Here is a 14,969-nt window from a genome sequence, read left to right as displayed (position 1 = left end):
GTGTCTGCTGAACCCTTTACCATTTGTTATTTGGTCATAGGCACTGCGGGATGTGGGGTGGCGAATTTCTCTTTAATCGCCCTTTTTGGTTTGTTTGTTGGGTTTTTATTTTCCTTTTTCTTTTCTTTTTTTTTGGGGGGGAGCTCTTTTTAGCCTAGGAATCCACCTCTGTCTTCTCTGTATGTCTCAACCCCTTTTTATCCCATCGCTCTTTCTGGCTTTCTCTGGGCTCTGGGAATACCTAACTCCGGGTAGAGGGTGAAAGTCAGGATAGGATGAGGGCAGTAAACGCCCCCACCCCCCCTGCACAATCGATTCAGAGAGCCGGGCAGCAACCGAGAGGCTGGGGGCCCGCGGGTGGGGGCCGCCGCCTGCCCCGCCCCCGCGCTTCTTGCTCTGGTCGCCAGGGGTCGCTCCGCCCCCGGCCGCTTATAGCGGCTCCCCGCGCGCAGCTGCTCTCACCATCCGCACCGCCGCCCTGGGAGGGAGCGGAGGAAGGTTAGGGACGCAGAGAGGCAGCGCGCTAGCAAGAGAGAAACGCGGGGCCAGGGCTCTAGCAGGGGCTGGGGCTGCGGCTGGGGTAGAAAGGCGGGTTAATGCTCGCCAAGAGTCAGAGCGCAAACCTATGAGAAGGTCGAGTCTGGTGGGCACCACCCGAAGAGCAGAGCCCGGGACGTCCAGAGCTCGGAGAGTAGTCCCCTTTCCGGCCCGGAGCAATCCGTCTGGGTAGCTGGGGACCTAGGTGCCGCCATCCTTGAGAAAGCAGCTGTCCAGAGAGCAAGCATCCTAGATCTGTAAGAAACCAGCCGTCCGAGAAGCCGCAGATGTCAGGCGCCTGGGAACGTTAGGCTGAACAGGAGGGTAATAGAGGACCACGGGCTCTGAACCGTCGGGAGCTGCTCCTGGCTCAACTCACGCGGAGACATCCGCCTTGACGGAAGGTTTGGGGAACGGCACCGCTGAGGCGGGAGCCTGCAGGGGCGGGGGGGCCGGGCGCAGCCGTCGGGGGGGTCCCGACCCAGGCCCGAGCCCGGCCACCGCCTCTGGGGCCCGCGAAGAGCCCCCGGCCTCCACCGCCATTGCGCCTAAGAGTGAGGAGGATCTTCTGGCCCTGGCCGCGTCGCGTCTGAGCCGCCGCAAGCGGGTGGTGGGCGCGGCCGTCGGGGTGGCCATGGTGCTGCTGCTGCTGGTGGCTATTCCGCTGCTGGTGCACAGCTCCCGCGGACCCGCGCACTATGAGATGCTGGGCCGCTGTCGCATGGTGTGCGACCCGCATGGGCCGCGAGGCCCAGGACCCGACGGCGCGCCCGTTTCTGTGCCCCCTTTCCCGCCGGGCTCCAAGGGAGAGGTGGGCCGGCGCGGGAAGGCAGGTCTGCGAGGGCCCCCGGGACCGCCAGGTCCCAGAGGGCCTCCAGGAGAGCCTGGCAGGCCGGGTCCCCCGGGCCCTCCAGGCCCAGGCCCCGGCGGGGTGGCGCCCCCTGCCGGCTATGTGCCTCGCATTGCCTTCTACGCGGGCTTGCGGCGGCCACACGAAGGTTATGAGGTGCTGCGCTTCGACGACGTGGTGACTAACGTGGGCAACGCTTATGAGGCGGCCAGCGGGAAGTTCACCTGTCCCATGCCGGGTGTCTACTTCTTCGCTTACCATGTGCTTATGCGTGGCGGCGACGGAACCAGCATGTGGGCCGACCTGATGAAAAATGGACAGGTGAGATGACCCTTCCCCACCCAGCCCCAGATCCGTGGGGTAGCTTTCTAAATCTCCCTGCACTCATTACACAACCTGACCCTTTTCCCCAAACAGCATCACTGAACCCAGAAATGCCAAGCTGTCAAGAACTCAGAAATGGCTTCCTTTAGCCAAAGAGGAATTGGGATCGGAGAAAGGAAACGACCTGCCCAGGGTCTCACAGAGCGTTAGAAATGGTGTCAGAATTAGAACTCAGGATTCAAAGCGTAATGTCTCTGCAGCTACTACCTCCCATCCCAACTATAGACAACCGTACTCCAAAACCTCTTTGGTGTCTTGCCCTGCCAATTAGCCTCTTTTCTCATCCTGTCTTGGGCTACTCTCTTCTGGGGCAGCCCTCCTGGCCTTTGGGTTTCCCAGCCTCGCGATGGGCGAGTTACCTGGAGTCTGGCTCCTTGAAATTAGAATGGAATCCGTGTCCCAGGCAGTGGGCAGTTGGCAGCTGTTCTGTCTGGGGTCATTCAGCTTGGATTTTTAAGGAAAAGGTAAAAAAGAAGGAAAACACTCTCTCATTTGCTATCAGCTCTACTGCCAGCCCCAGGTCCTGGGGCCAATTCTAGAGCGAGCCTCACCCTCAGCTAATACTGAGTCAGTAGGCAGAGGTGAAAAATGGTGTGGCAGCTCAGCGATCAGCTAAGAACTGGTTGCGGGGAGGAAAAAGGCAAAGGACAGATAAAGCAGAAGCCTTGGACCCCGGCCTGGTCCGGTAGGCCGCACGTCCTGCCTGGCAGCCTCTGGCCTCCAGGTTCTGCTGCTCCTTGCCCCTGTGGTCAGAGTCTGAGTCACTGCCGCCTTGAAATGGGAGAATAGCCCCAAGGACTTAGCTTGAAGACCTGGACACACATAGAGCGCGTGAGAGGCCGCAGGGGTGGGGGTTGGGTTCGGTGCCTACGCAGGGGTAAGGTTGGGGCTTAGCGGTGACCTCCGAATGCCCGGTGTGATTGGGTAATGTTGACCCTGGCTGTCCAAAACCTTGGTCCTGCTACAGTTGGAGCGCTCTCCAGCTCCAAGACCCGTAGGCACTGTATGGGGTTCTCCTCCCAGCAGGCCGCCAGGAACCCAGGGAAAGGGAGTGAGAATAAGTATATGTGCAAGGGAGTGTGTGTGTGTGTGTGTGTGTGTGTGTGTGTGTGTGTGTGTGATGCCAGTGTCTGTGGGTGCGTGAAGGTGTGAGAATAGAGTATGTCTATCTGCATGTGGCACTGAGTAGGTGTGCGTGGTCTATGCGGGGTGTCTGTGAGCCGGCGGAGGGGGCAATGTGTATCTAGAGTGTGCCGGTTTCGGAGGGGGCTGGGGCCGCGTGGTTCCCACTCTGTATTCCGCGGAGCGGGCGCTGCGGGCCCTGAGGATGGTAAATAGTGATTAGAATAATGATGAATAATTAATGAGTTAATAACCAGTCCCCGAGGGACAGGAAAAGGGGGGTTAGGGGCGGGGCTGGCGGCCGGAGGCGACCAGCAGCAGCGAGGCCAGAGGAGAGGAGGAGGCTACCTGTTGGGGCAGAAGTCGACCCCCACGTGGGGGCGCCAGAGACCGCTACGAGAGGAAAGGGGCATCCCGGAGGTGAGACGGCATCATTGCAACTTCCCATGTAAGGCCTGTATCCTTGCATACACACAGACACACTTGTACCCTATCACTGGGGGAAGGGAACACAAGTTTAGGAGGCCAGATGGGGTTCAGAATTTTAGAAATTATCCTACAGGATAATTTTAATTTTTAAATGATAATAATAACAACAATGACAAACTCCTATAGCGTTTTCTATGTACAAAGTACTGTTCTTTCTAACACGTTTGACATGTAGTAACTCATTTAATCCTAACCTTAGAAGGTAGGCTCTATTATTACCTCCCACCTTATGGTTCAAATTGAGGACCAAAGAAGGTGTGAAATTTGCGGGAGTCGAACAGCTAGGGATGGCGGTGCCTCCGGGCCTCTCCTTGTCCTCCCCAGTCCCTGTAACCAGCTAGCCTTGCGCCACCTTCCTAGACCCAACTGCACCTACTCAGCTGGACCTCTCTTGTCACCCCAGCTCCGCACAGGGCATGAGGGGGTTGTTCTGTTCTCTCTTAATAGGTCCGGGCCAGCGCCATTGCCCAGGATGCAGATCAGAACTACGACTACGCCAGCAACAGCGTCATCCTGCATCTGGATGTGGGCGATGAAGTCTTTATTAAGCTGGACGGCGGGAAGGTGCACGGCGGGAACACCAACAAGTATAGCACTTTCTCTGGCTTCATCATCTACCCGGACTGAGCCAGGCCCCATCCCCTACTCGTTCGATCCTCCCTCCCCATCCTGCTTGCTCTTGGCCTCCACTCCCCTCCTCACCCACCTGCAGCCCGCACCACCCAAGGCACCACCCCATTCTTTGAGAGCCTGGCGGTGGGGCGGACCCTCCGCTCCTGGAGGCGGCCTTAACGAGCGGACTGTTGGTGCTTCCGAGTGTAAGTGGCTGGGGAGTGGAGGCCGAGCGAGCGAGGGGAGGAGGAGCAGAACAACTTGGGAAGGGACCACCCGCATCGTGAGCGCACCGGGCCTGTGTATGCCGTTCGGAGAGGGGTGTGTGTTGGGGGGCATGTCTTGGCCCTCTCTTCTGCCAGAAACTGGGGAAATCTCATTTTGGGAGGGAGTGAACAGAAACAGGAGCCCATCTAGGCGGGAGGAGACATTAGGACAGGGTAGGCACTGGTCCTCTGTCATGACAACTTTCTCTCATCATCCTCTCCTCCCCTCATCTCCATTTTCAGGCTCCAGGCTCAGGCCTTGGCAGCTTTCCTATGAACTGGAGGAACCAGTGAATTCTTTCCTAGCATTTAAAACTCATTCTGTACAGTCCCCATTTCAACCTCATCCGGGCTGGGACCTGGGGCACAGCTGCTGTTGCTGCTTCCAATAAAGTGAAGTTAGAGAACGTGTGTGCCTCTTAACTGGTGCACAGAGTGGGGACAAGTGGCTGACCCTTTTCCTCACTCTTCTCAAGGATTCTCACCCTACCAGAGGCAAAAGTTTAGTTCTTCCAGGCAAGGCCTGACTCTGGGGGAATAGGTGAGTCACCCAGGGCTTCTGCTATGACGTGGGAAGGGGGAGGTGGGGTGGTATCAGCTTCCGGAGAGCTTTGAGCCTTACACTATAGGTAGACACCAGCCAGAGTGACACAAGGGAGGGTGCTTCTGCTGTCTGCCTGATGCAGAGATGCTGACCAATCTAAGAGGAGGAGGTCTAGGGGATGAGGGAGTTACTGATGGCTCCTGGAAGTGGCGCTGATCTCAAGGATGAGGAAGAAGAGCAGGTCCCCAAAGGCCCATATTTGTCCCCCAACACATCAGAGCTTGCTGAGTGGGTGAGTAGGATGACTTCTTCCCTTCAGGACAGCTCCAAGGTGAGGGAGCCTGGGGGATCCTGAGAGCCCAGGGCTGGCCTGGCTCTAAGCTGGAGGACACTGCCACCCTGTGGGCAGCTGGAGAGCAACAGCAGTAGCTAGCCTATGTTAGATCAGAGGGAAACAGACATTCTGACACTTTAGAAACTTTATTGAAGGACGAAAGGCTGTCGGCTCTCAATCCCATGGACCGACAATAAATAGGGCTTAAAGGAAGGAGTAAGGCAGGGCAGCAGTGGGTGAAGGCAGATGCCTCATGATGGAGAGTTCTGAGGGGCAGCAGAACCAACTGGAATAAAACACTGGAGAAAGAGAAGACCTTGTCAGCCTAGCCATCCTTGAACTGATCCAACCCTTCCCCACTGACATCTGTAAAGGAGCCGAGGCTGGCCCCGTCTCACTCCCCACTTCCCACAGGTTTGCTGTGCAGGCACAACTTGGCTATGGATGGGAGGCTCACCAGGGCGTCCTGCCATTCCAGTAACATAGCCACAGGGTTGGTGCAGACCCGGGAGGGGCCTGGGGGAGGGGCTCGGCTGGTGTAGAAGGCACACTCATCATCCAGGCGTGCCTCATGGAAGCAGTGGATGGCGGTCAGACATGCTTTGAGGCGCTGCCTCAGGGCCAGAGTTCGAGGAGCCAGACTGCTGGGGCCTGAGGGCCAAGAGCCATTGAGTTCAGGGTGGGCTCTGGAGACCTACACTCCCACGATATACTGTCCTTTCTCACTCCCCGACCAAGGTCCAAGCCAATAGGAGCACAGGGTTGGAGGCCCAGCTCCTCCATTCTTCCTGAAGGAGAGTCAGACTGGGGCAGGGTAGAAGCCTAGGATCACCTGGGGCAGGGCAGGGGGCTGCTCCCAGCGAGAGATAAGGACTTCCTTTGTTCACAACCCCTTCCAACCAACTCCTTACCTGTCTGGCCTGTTGGGGGCCTCAGAGACTGGAGTGAGCGGATAGGGGGGCTGGCACAAAGTGGGCGTTGGGAGGAGAAGATCACGCTGGTGGTCGCTGGAGCCCACTGACTGCAGCAGGGCTGTGGGCTGGACTCTGGACTCCTAGGTGCCAGGGAGCAGGCTTCTGATGCCCCAAGCTCTACCCTAGGGGAGGGCTCTGGGAGTCCAGTCTGCTCCTGGCGGCAGACCTGAAGGGATCCAGGATCTACCAGAGGGCAGGCCTCTGATACCTCAGGCTGTTCCTGGGTGGTAGGCTCTGGTATCTCAGGCTCCTTCCTATGGCAGGATTCTGGGGGCCCTGGCTCTGCTGGAGTGCTGAGCTGAGCTACCTCAGGCTCTGCTCCAGGGCAGAGCTGTGGTTCCTCACACTCCTCTGGAAGGCAGGGCTTTGGCAGTCCAGAGTGTTCAGGAAGGTGGCAAGCCCCTGAATTATGCTCTGGGGCATTCAGAGTTCTAGGAATCTCAGCCAGCAGGGGCTGAAGTTCAACCATATCCAGGGAGGAGCCTCCATTAAGGGAGGCACACTTGCCCCCCGCCAGCCCCTGTACCTCTTGTTGCAAAAGCTGCTGCAGGATACTGATGCGCTGTGGGCGGGAGAGAATACCCCAAGTGTGATGTCAAGATGTAAGTTAAAGTCTCTCCCCACTACACTGTCCTATTCCCATACCTCCTCTCCCTTCCCCAACTCTATCACTGCCCATCAGGCATTAAAGCTGTTGCCCACACAGACCCACCTGCATCTTCAGCTCCTGGAGGTTGGGGGTTCTACTAGGGTGGGGTCCATGAGGAGTTGCCACAGATGGTTTCCCAGGCCCCTCCTGTAACCTTATACTACTCTCCTGGTCAAATAACCGGACTGCAATCTGCTCCTGCCACATGGGAAGAGAGGAACCATGTGAGGAAGCCCAGCTAGGGGAGGAAAACTAGTCTGAGTCTCACCCTCATGAGGAAGGGATCAGGTCCCTAACTAAGAGGCCCTAGACTGAGATTAGGAGAGACAGCAGAGAAGCAGGGAGAGTTGGAGAGTTAGGTAGCTTTTCCACTGGGCTCAAACTGCTGGGCCTCAGGCTAACAGCACAGAGTGAGATCTCAGTATGGGAAAGCTCTGGGCACTTACCCAGGTTAGGGCAGGCTCTTCAGGGCAAGACTGAGGGGAGAGACCACTCAAACATCGGGCCTGGAACAGAAGTGAGATGTCATAATCCTCCCTATACCCATCCATTCCCTTCCTCTGCCAGCTACCTCCCGTGCCCTCTTACCTGCTGAGCTCTAGGGGCAGATGGGATGGGCGTGAACTGGGTTTTGGGGCGAATGGTGAGACGCCGCAACACTGAATATGAGGTCTGGGAACAGATGGGGATGGCTGAGCTGGGACAAAACCGAGATCTAGCAGGGAGCCCAGCCAGACTGTTCTGCCCTTGTCCAGCCCCCAGGAGCTGTGGATACAAACCAGAGCTGAGGGACCAGGGGAGGGAACACGCTGAGCCAGTCCAAAGGGGGATGGATGGGTGATGGATGGTAGCAGCAAACGGCCAGGGGAGGGCATGGGGTGGCAGTCATGGCTGTCCTGTGGAAGGGACAAGGTAGAAGAGTGATCCCTCGCCCTTGCCTTTCCAGATCTTGTTCTCACTATCGCAGCCAGTGTGATTCTTTTAAGACCTAATCAAATCACGTCACTCCCTTGTTCATCCCCCTCCCCATGGCTTTCCTCTCATTCCAAAGAAAAGCCAAGGTCTTACACTGGTTTATAAATCCTTACCCAGGCTGATCCTCTAACCTCACTTCCTGTACTTGCTTTAGCTTCACTGGTGTCTCTCTTTTTTTTTTTTTTTTTAAAGATTTCATTGGGGAATTGGGGAAGGGGACCAGCCAAGTTGTTGTTCTTCAGTCTTCGTTGTGGAGGGCACCAGTCACCATCTGGCTTCCCATCGGCAGCTCGTGGCCTCTAAGCTCAAGGTGCTGTGTTACAATCTTAGTTGCAGGTGGGCGTAGCCACCATCCCATGCGGGAGTTGAACCAGCAGACTTGTTAAGAGCACATGCTCTATCCACTGAGCCATCTGGGCAGCAGCTCAGCTCAGTGCCAAGTTCAGTCTTAGTTGTGGGTGGGCGTAGCCTACCATTGAATAGGCAATCTTGTTGTGACACCAGCTGAGCCATCTTGCCACCTGTTGGCAGCTCAGACAGCTCAGCTCGGGTGCAGCGGCACTGGCCCATGTGGGAATCGAACCGGTGGCCCTGTTGCTCAGAGCTCGTCCTCTTAAGCCAACTCTAAACCAACTGAGCCACTTGGCTGGCCCTGATCCTTAAACACACTAGGCACATTCCTTTCTCAGGGCCTTTGCATCTGCAGTTCTCCTGGAATGTTCTTCCCCCAGATATGTGAATGGCTCACTCCCTCGGCTCCTTCTGGTCTTCACTTAAACATCACCTTCTCTAACAGTTTTTTTAGCTGAGCCATCCTGCCACTTGTTGGCAGCTCAGCGGCTGCTCAGCTCGGGCTGGGACTCGAACTGCTGTTGCTCAGAGCTCAAACTCTTGAGCAAGCTCTAAACCAACTGAGCCACTCGGCTGGCCCTTGAACATCACCTTCTCAATGCGATACCCCTGACCAGGGGTAGGCAAACTTTTGAGATAGAAGAGCCACCAGGGGTCAGCAAACTGAGGCTTGCAAGCCACATGCGGCTCACTGGGTACGTACATGTGGCTCTGAAGTAAAATTGAAAATGAAAATAAAACTATCATAGTTTCATTTATAAAATTTTTAAAGGATATTATTCACATCATGGTGATTATGTAAAAATATATTTATGGCTCTCGAATAATTTTTAAATTGTTGTGAAGGACAGGATTGGCTCTTCCAGGGGTTGGCAAACTTTTGAGACAGAACATACCCAAAGAGCCACATGTGGCTCATGAGCCGCAGTTTGCTAACGCCTGCCCCGATCAATCTATTTGAAATTGCAGTCCCAACTCTTACCACCACTTCTACTTCCCCTTCAGTGCCTTATTTTCTTTACAGAGAACTTAGCATCTGACATACTATATATTTTACAATGCATTTACTTTTTGCCTCCCCCTTCTAGAATGTGAACTTATTTACTACTGTGTATCGATTGGGTTGTTAGAAAAGTCATGATGAATTTTTGCAACAAAAAAACATAGAAAAAACATGACATGACTTTTCCGACAACCCAATAGAACCTAGAACAGTGCTTGACACACAGTAGTGGATCGATTAATACTTGTGGAGTGAATGAATGAATGCTTTGGTTGACAAATGTCAGATTTCTCAGTACTGATCTGATGGTGATACAAATATATATCAGACTGTGATTTTTTACCCCCAGACCCCAAACAACTGGTAAACAGAGGCCAGTCCCAATCTGGAGAGGGCTTGGGCCCATGGAGAGCAAACCCAGACCCAATTAACATCTGACACCCAGGACTGCCTGGCTCACCCACAATCCTCAGTGCTAGTTGCTGCTGGGGAATTCCTCCAAGCATCTCTCCTTCCCCCTTCCCCCATCCCAGGAGGGTCCCATCTCACCCTGGTGTGGTTTATCTCTCCAGTTTCTCTTAATGGAACCAACTGGGCCAGACCGAGGGGGCCCCCTCCTCCTTCATCTGGGTGAGTGACAATTTCATGTTCTCCTTCAGGGAGAGAAGAAGCTAGAAGGAGACAGGAAATATGCTGTAGTGTCTGGAACACTCACCAAAGTCGGGCACAGGCTTTGCAACCTCTAAAGAGGGTACAACAGCTTGACAATCGCCACTGCCCCAATGGGGTGTGGACCCATCCAACATCTCCTTGGAGCCCAGAACTATCTTAATAATCACTTATTAATCTGAACACCCTGAGTGGGCTCAGAGTGTGGTGATGGTTCTTAAGAACTCAGGATAGAATAGTGAGTGGAAGGTAAATCTTGTAGGAAGTGGTAGGGAGAGGGTAGAAATGGGGAGCACTTCCTTTGATGCAAGTGCAACTGAGCCAACCTCTGGTCTATCAAGAAGGTCTCTTCCTCTCTGGCTCCCTCTGATCTGGCCTTTTCCCCTTTTCCCACCTGCTGAGCTTTCTCATCTTGCTCCCCACTGCAGGCATCCCACCTGCCCATTTTCTCCCCATGACCAGATACACTCACCAGACTGGAGTGGGGTCTCCAGGAGCAATCCTGAGGCCTGGCTCACTGAGGTCCTGATGATAATAAGGACAGCAGGTAGCAGTCACTGAGTACCAAGTATGAGCTGGGCACTGTGCTAACTGCTCTACAAACATTATCTTATTTAATTCTCACAACAAGCTCTAATGACACAAACATTATCCTCATTTGACAGATTATTAAAGAAATTGAAGCTTGGAGGTTTAGGGAAGCTTATGTAACTAGTGCTAAGAGTCAGGAATCAAACTCAGGTTCCATTTATTACACAGTCTGTGCTCTAGCCACTAAACAAAAGCGATAACACTTCTCACTTTTGTGCCCTTCCTCCCCATACAACCTGAAGAAACTGATGTCCTACTGAGGCCTTGCTATGAGGGCCTGAATCCTATTCCAAGGGTTCACCCTGGGCAGTCACAGGTTCCCCTCTTTCTCTCTTGAGTTGGTAGGAAGTCTTAAAGCTACGGAAGGCCCCAGCTTTGAGGGACCCCTGCATCAGATATTGGATCATTCCTTTCCAAATGACCCCCTCCTTCTCACCAGCTACCGCCACCTGTCTCTCTTCTTGGCTCCTGGCAGCTGGGGCGAGCAGAGGAGTAAAAGGAAGGTTTTGAAGGTGGAATCTGACCCATAAAAGCAAAAGAAAAAAGCAGAGTCAGAGGTGGGCTCCAAACCTTCAGGCTTCACCACCAACCCCGTCTGCCTCCATAGAACACCGTCATGAGGTACCTTCTCTCCCAAGGCCCAGCTTTGTCCCTAAAAGGAGCTCCCAGAGGCCATGAGTATCATCAGCCCCCCAAGGGCACTCACCAGAGCCTCTAGCCTCTGGGCGCACAAGGTCCGGCTGCGGGGTCCTGGTCCCTCCAGCCTTGAAAAGCAGGAAACCCTGGCAGGGTCCAGTCTGTGGACAGGGGTTCTAGGAGCCAAATATGCAGAAGCCCGGGCACCCTGGGATCCCAAAAGAGGCTATCAGTTCAGGATTCCCTCCTTAGTCCATCCCAACTTGATCTCCTCATATCCTGTCTTATTTATTACCTGGCCCCTCCGGATGGTGCCTCCCTGGTTCCCTCGAACCAGTACTCTCTGAGCCAGACTGGGCTGGCGCCCCAGTTGACAGTTCTTCACCCCCTCACCTGAAAGGATGGTGGCCAGGGCCTCAGGGTCAGCCACAAACTCTATGACCCCTGGAACCTCTGCAAGGGAAGAGAAGGAAAGGTGAGAAGGAACAGGAAGGGAGAAGGCTGAGGCGCCAGGTACCCTAGCGTGGTTGGTCAACTTGAGTTGTAACAGTGGGCCAAAGAGATTCATATAATTTGACTCAACTCACCAAATGTTCACAGAACTTTATATAACATACTATTCTATATTCTAGGCCCTGGGGCCCAGAGATGAATAAGACAAAGCTCCTATTCTCAAACTATAGAGAAGTAACAGACTCAAGCCAAAGTATGGACAAGTTATAAAAGAGTATTGCAAAGTATTACAACACAGAGCAATTGATTGTGACCGGGGAGCTGGAAAGGCTTTAGAAGAGATGACATTTTGCTGAAGAAAGGAGAGGGCTTCTAAGAGCAAAGAGCTTTCCGGGAGCAGGGACCAGGACTCATACATAGTCAGCAGGAGACTGGAGGAGTGCAAAGCCCTCAAACCCCACTATGCCCATCCCATTCTCCCACCCAGCCAAGGAGACTGTGTTCTAGGCCTCCAACAGGTACCTGTCTGGGGAGGGGGCCCAGGCCCCACATTTTGTCTCCTAGGGCTAGGCCTGAGCTCCCCCAAGGGGTTCCGGAGCTGGGTGCTCCCCACCAATCTCTCTGATTTCTCTGTTTGATGTGTGGTTTTCGGCCTGGGGCCTGCTGAGCCAACCAGGGGATGTCGAATACTGAATTTCTGCTCCAATCTCTGGGGGGAGGGGAAGACAAAAAGTTTAGTATTGGAGTGCATTGTTGGTGTGTGCTGCCTCCTTGTAGCTACTGTCTTCACCCACCAGGCCCCTCTTACCCTTGGATCTTGGTTCTCCTGGTCTAGGGCGCTGGGCTTGACTGTGGGGAGAGGCGGGCATCTCTTTGAGCGTACTGGAATCTTGCTAGGCGTGGGTGATACACCCCGGAGGTGAGGATCCTTCCTGGTGGTCATGACGGCTACAACTGAGACGGAGAAGAAGGCAGAATCAGGGATCAAAGGTCAGCCAGTTCGGGGCATCGGTCCCATTCTCACATCCCTTCCATCTTAGCCCAAATCCGTGCGCCCAGAAGACCCGGCGGCGCCTGCAAGGCCGCTCTTCTGGGTGCCACCTCCAGGCACCCTGAGACTATTCTTTCGCCCCAGAACCTCGAACTGCTTCTCCTCCTTATGATCCTCCACAGCCCTCATTCCCTCCAAGGTCCCCGCGCCGCACCTTCCTCGAAACCCCCCAGGGTCGCCCCCACTTCTTCGCTTTTTCCCTGACTCGGCTTCTGCTACAGCTCCTTCCCCAGTTTGTAAAATACGCCAAGCTCCTGATTGGCTCGTCCGCGCTCCGCAGAGGAGCGTGGCACCTGACTCAGCAGTCCAATCCGCAGGCTTCGGAGGCGGGGCCAAAAATAGGACTAATTGTCCAACCACTTTCTGGCCAGAAAAAAACTGACCCGGGTCAATCAGCCAGTCCGACAGCCGAGCGCGGGGTGGAAGGCGGGGGAAAGAGGAAGGAGGAGGCTGTTCCGAGGCCGGGGAAAGCTTGGCACCCGGAGTCGGGGCAACAACGGGCGCCATCCTCTCGCGAGGTCTCGGGACTGGTGAGGGAAGGGCCATTCTCGCGGCATTGTGGGAAGGGCTGGTGGTGCTGATTACCGCTGGTTGTGTTGGCTCCCAGCGGGAGCTGTGCATCCAACTCTAACCTAAGCGCGGCGTCAAGCTTTGGGGACTCCATTCCAGACACATAGAAAACATCTTCTGAACGTTGTGCCTGGGACGAGGCATCACTCTCCCCCTTGTTCTCTGCTTTCTAACTCCATTGCCTGTTTCAATTCCTCAAATTTGTTACGTTCCTTCTAGTCTGTCTGGAATGCCTTTTTTTTGCTTGTACTCTGCCTATTCGTGCCTTCAAATTGGTATTCACTGTTCCTTCCTCAAAGAGGCCTTCCTTGAACCCCTCTACTCACAACCCACCCTAATCTAAACAGATTCCTTGGTGATGTGCTCTCAATGATCAGTGTTTGTTTCCTTAGAGCATGTATCTCAGCAATTGTGTATTTATCAATGTGAACATTAAATGCAATCTCTCTGGCTTGCCATCATATTTTCGGTGCCTTGCATTGTGCCCATCTTGTAACCGTGCTCAGTATTTGTTGAGTCAGTGGATAGATGAATAATTGATTAAATGAATGCATGGGGAGACAAGGAAGATGTCCAAGAAGAGGTACTATTTGAACTTCCTTTTTAAAAAGAGGTCACTGTTTTAGTCACTAGGAACAGTACTTGCAAAAAGGCAAGCACACATGAAAGAATATGGAGTGTTCAGAGAATACTGAGTCTGTAGGGGTAGATGCAACAAAGGAAATAAAACTAGAAAGATGGTCTGAGTTGAGGGAAAGGAAAGGTCACCTCATTCCACTAACAGGTACTGCGAATATGCCAAATCCCAACCATTAGATCAGCAGGGATGGCTACTAACAAGCACTGTGCCTACTGTTTGTAAGGCCCTTTGCAAGGTGTTAGGGATACAGAGAGGAAAAAGGCTGAAGTTCGAAGGATGGTGAGGCACCAGGATGAAGGTTGGCTGCACTGTGGCTTTACATGATTTTAAGGTAGTCAGCACAGTGCAGGTTAGCCCTCATCTTCATGAACCTGGAAACTTGAATTTGTCAGACCAGCCATGGTAGATATTCAGATTGACTCACACTAATCAAATTCATAAGAGAAACTCAGTGATTTACCATGAGTGATATAGCTTTCAATAACCAAAATATTTATGCCTATCTCTGAGGGCACCACCTTCACAGAATCGAGGACCAAGAGAGATTGTTTTTATATCAGAAAAGCCTTTAAAAGAGCCAGAATATCTATTACGTCTACCAAACCATCCAACCTGTTTTCTACACAGTGGTCAGAATGACCTGCTTCTATTTGTCTTTGCTGGACCTTTCCTACTGAGACTTGAGTAATCCTCTTCTTTAGGTTATAATACAGTGTTTTCATCTTCAGGCAAACTACCTTTCTTGTTTTATTCTATTACCTCCTTTCATTCCCTGTCTGCTGTCCTATTCCTCTTCTCCATAGACACCACTTAAATGTGCGGAGTGCTCCTAACTATGCAGGTAGGGTTGTATATTAGTTTCCTATTACTGCTATTAAAGATTGCCACAAATTTAGTGGCTTAAAACAATACAAATTCATTCTCTTTCAGGCCTGGAGGTCAGAAGGGTAGAATCAAGTGTTGGCAGGACTCCATTTCTTTTGGAGGCTTCAGGGGAGAGCCTGTTTGCTTTGTCTTTTCTAGTTTCTGGAGGCTGCCAGCATCCCTCAGCTTGTGGCCCCTTCTTTCATCTCTGTAACCTCTTGCTTCTGTCATCACATTTACTACTCACTCACTTCTGCCTCCCTCTTATAAAGACGCTGTAATTACATCAGTTCTACCCAGGATAATCCAGGATACTCTCCCCATCTTAACGTCTTGAATTTAACTACACCTGCAAAATCCATTTTGCTATATTCAGGGGATTCACAGATTCAGGGGATTAAGATG

At 53.2% G+C, this 14,969-nt stretch overlaps 2 protein-coding genes across 2 annotated transcripts; one reads left to right on the top strand and one right to left on the bottom strand.

Moving 5' to 3' along the window:
- The first annotated feature begins 476 nt into the window (after window positions 1-476).
- C1QL4 (complement C1q like 4) lies at window positions 477-4,630 on the top strand. The gene is made up of 2 exons (XM_019662221.1): window positions 477-1,708; window positions 3,830-4,630. The coding sequence occupies exons 1-2, from the start codon at window positions 1,172-1,174 to the stop codon at window positions 4,007-4,009; spliced, it is 717 nt and encodes a 238-aa protein (XP_019517766.1). The 5' UTR covers window positions 477-1,171; the 3' UTR covers window positions 4,010-4,630.
- A 651-nt stretch (window positions 4,631-5,281) lies between these two features.
- TROAP (trophinin associated protein) lies at window positions 5,282-12,731 on the bottom strand. The gene is made up of 15 exons (XM_019662222.1): window positions 12,645-12,731; window positions 12,248-12,393; window positions 11,962-12,148; window positions 11,282-11,439; window positions 11,057-11,194; window positions 10,787-10,869; window positions 10,232-10,284; window positions 9,640-9,761; window positions 7,541-7,657; window positions 7,350-7,433; window positions 7,208-7,267; window positions 6,825-6,959; window positions 6,050-6,674; window positions 5,596-5,789; window positions 5,282-5,437 (listed from the first exon to the last, which is right to left on the bottom strand). Exons 2-15 carry the CDS (start codon window positions 12,380-12,382, stop codon window positions 5,390-5,392), a joined length of 2,139 nt encoding a protein of 712 aa, XP_019517767.1. The 5' UTR covers window positions 12,383-12,393; window positions 12,645-12,731; the 3' UTR covers window positions 5,282-5,389.
- Between the last annotated feature and the right edge of the window lie 2,238 nt (window positions 12,732-14,969).

The sequence above is a fragment of the Hipposideros armiger genome, unplaced genomic scaffold (assembly GCF_001890085.2).
Source record: "Hipposideros armiger isolate ML-2016 unplaced genomic scaffold, ASM189008v1 scaffold_371, whole genome shotgun sequence".
Lineage (NCBI taxonomy): Eukaryota > Metazoa > Chordata > Mammalia > Chiroptera > Hipposideridae > Hipposideros > Hipposideros armiger.
Note: the sequence above shows the minus strand (reverse complement) of the source record. Positions and strands in the feature narration are given on the sequence as shown.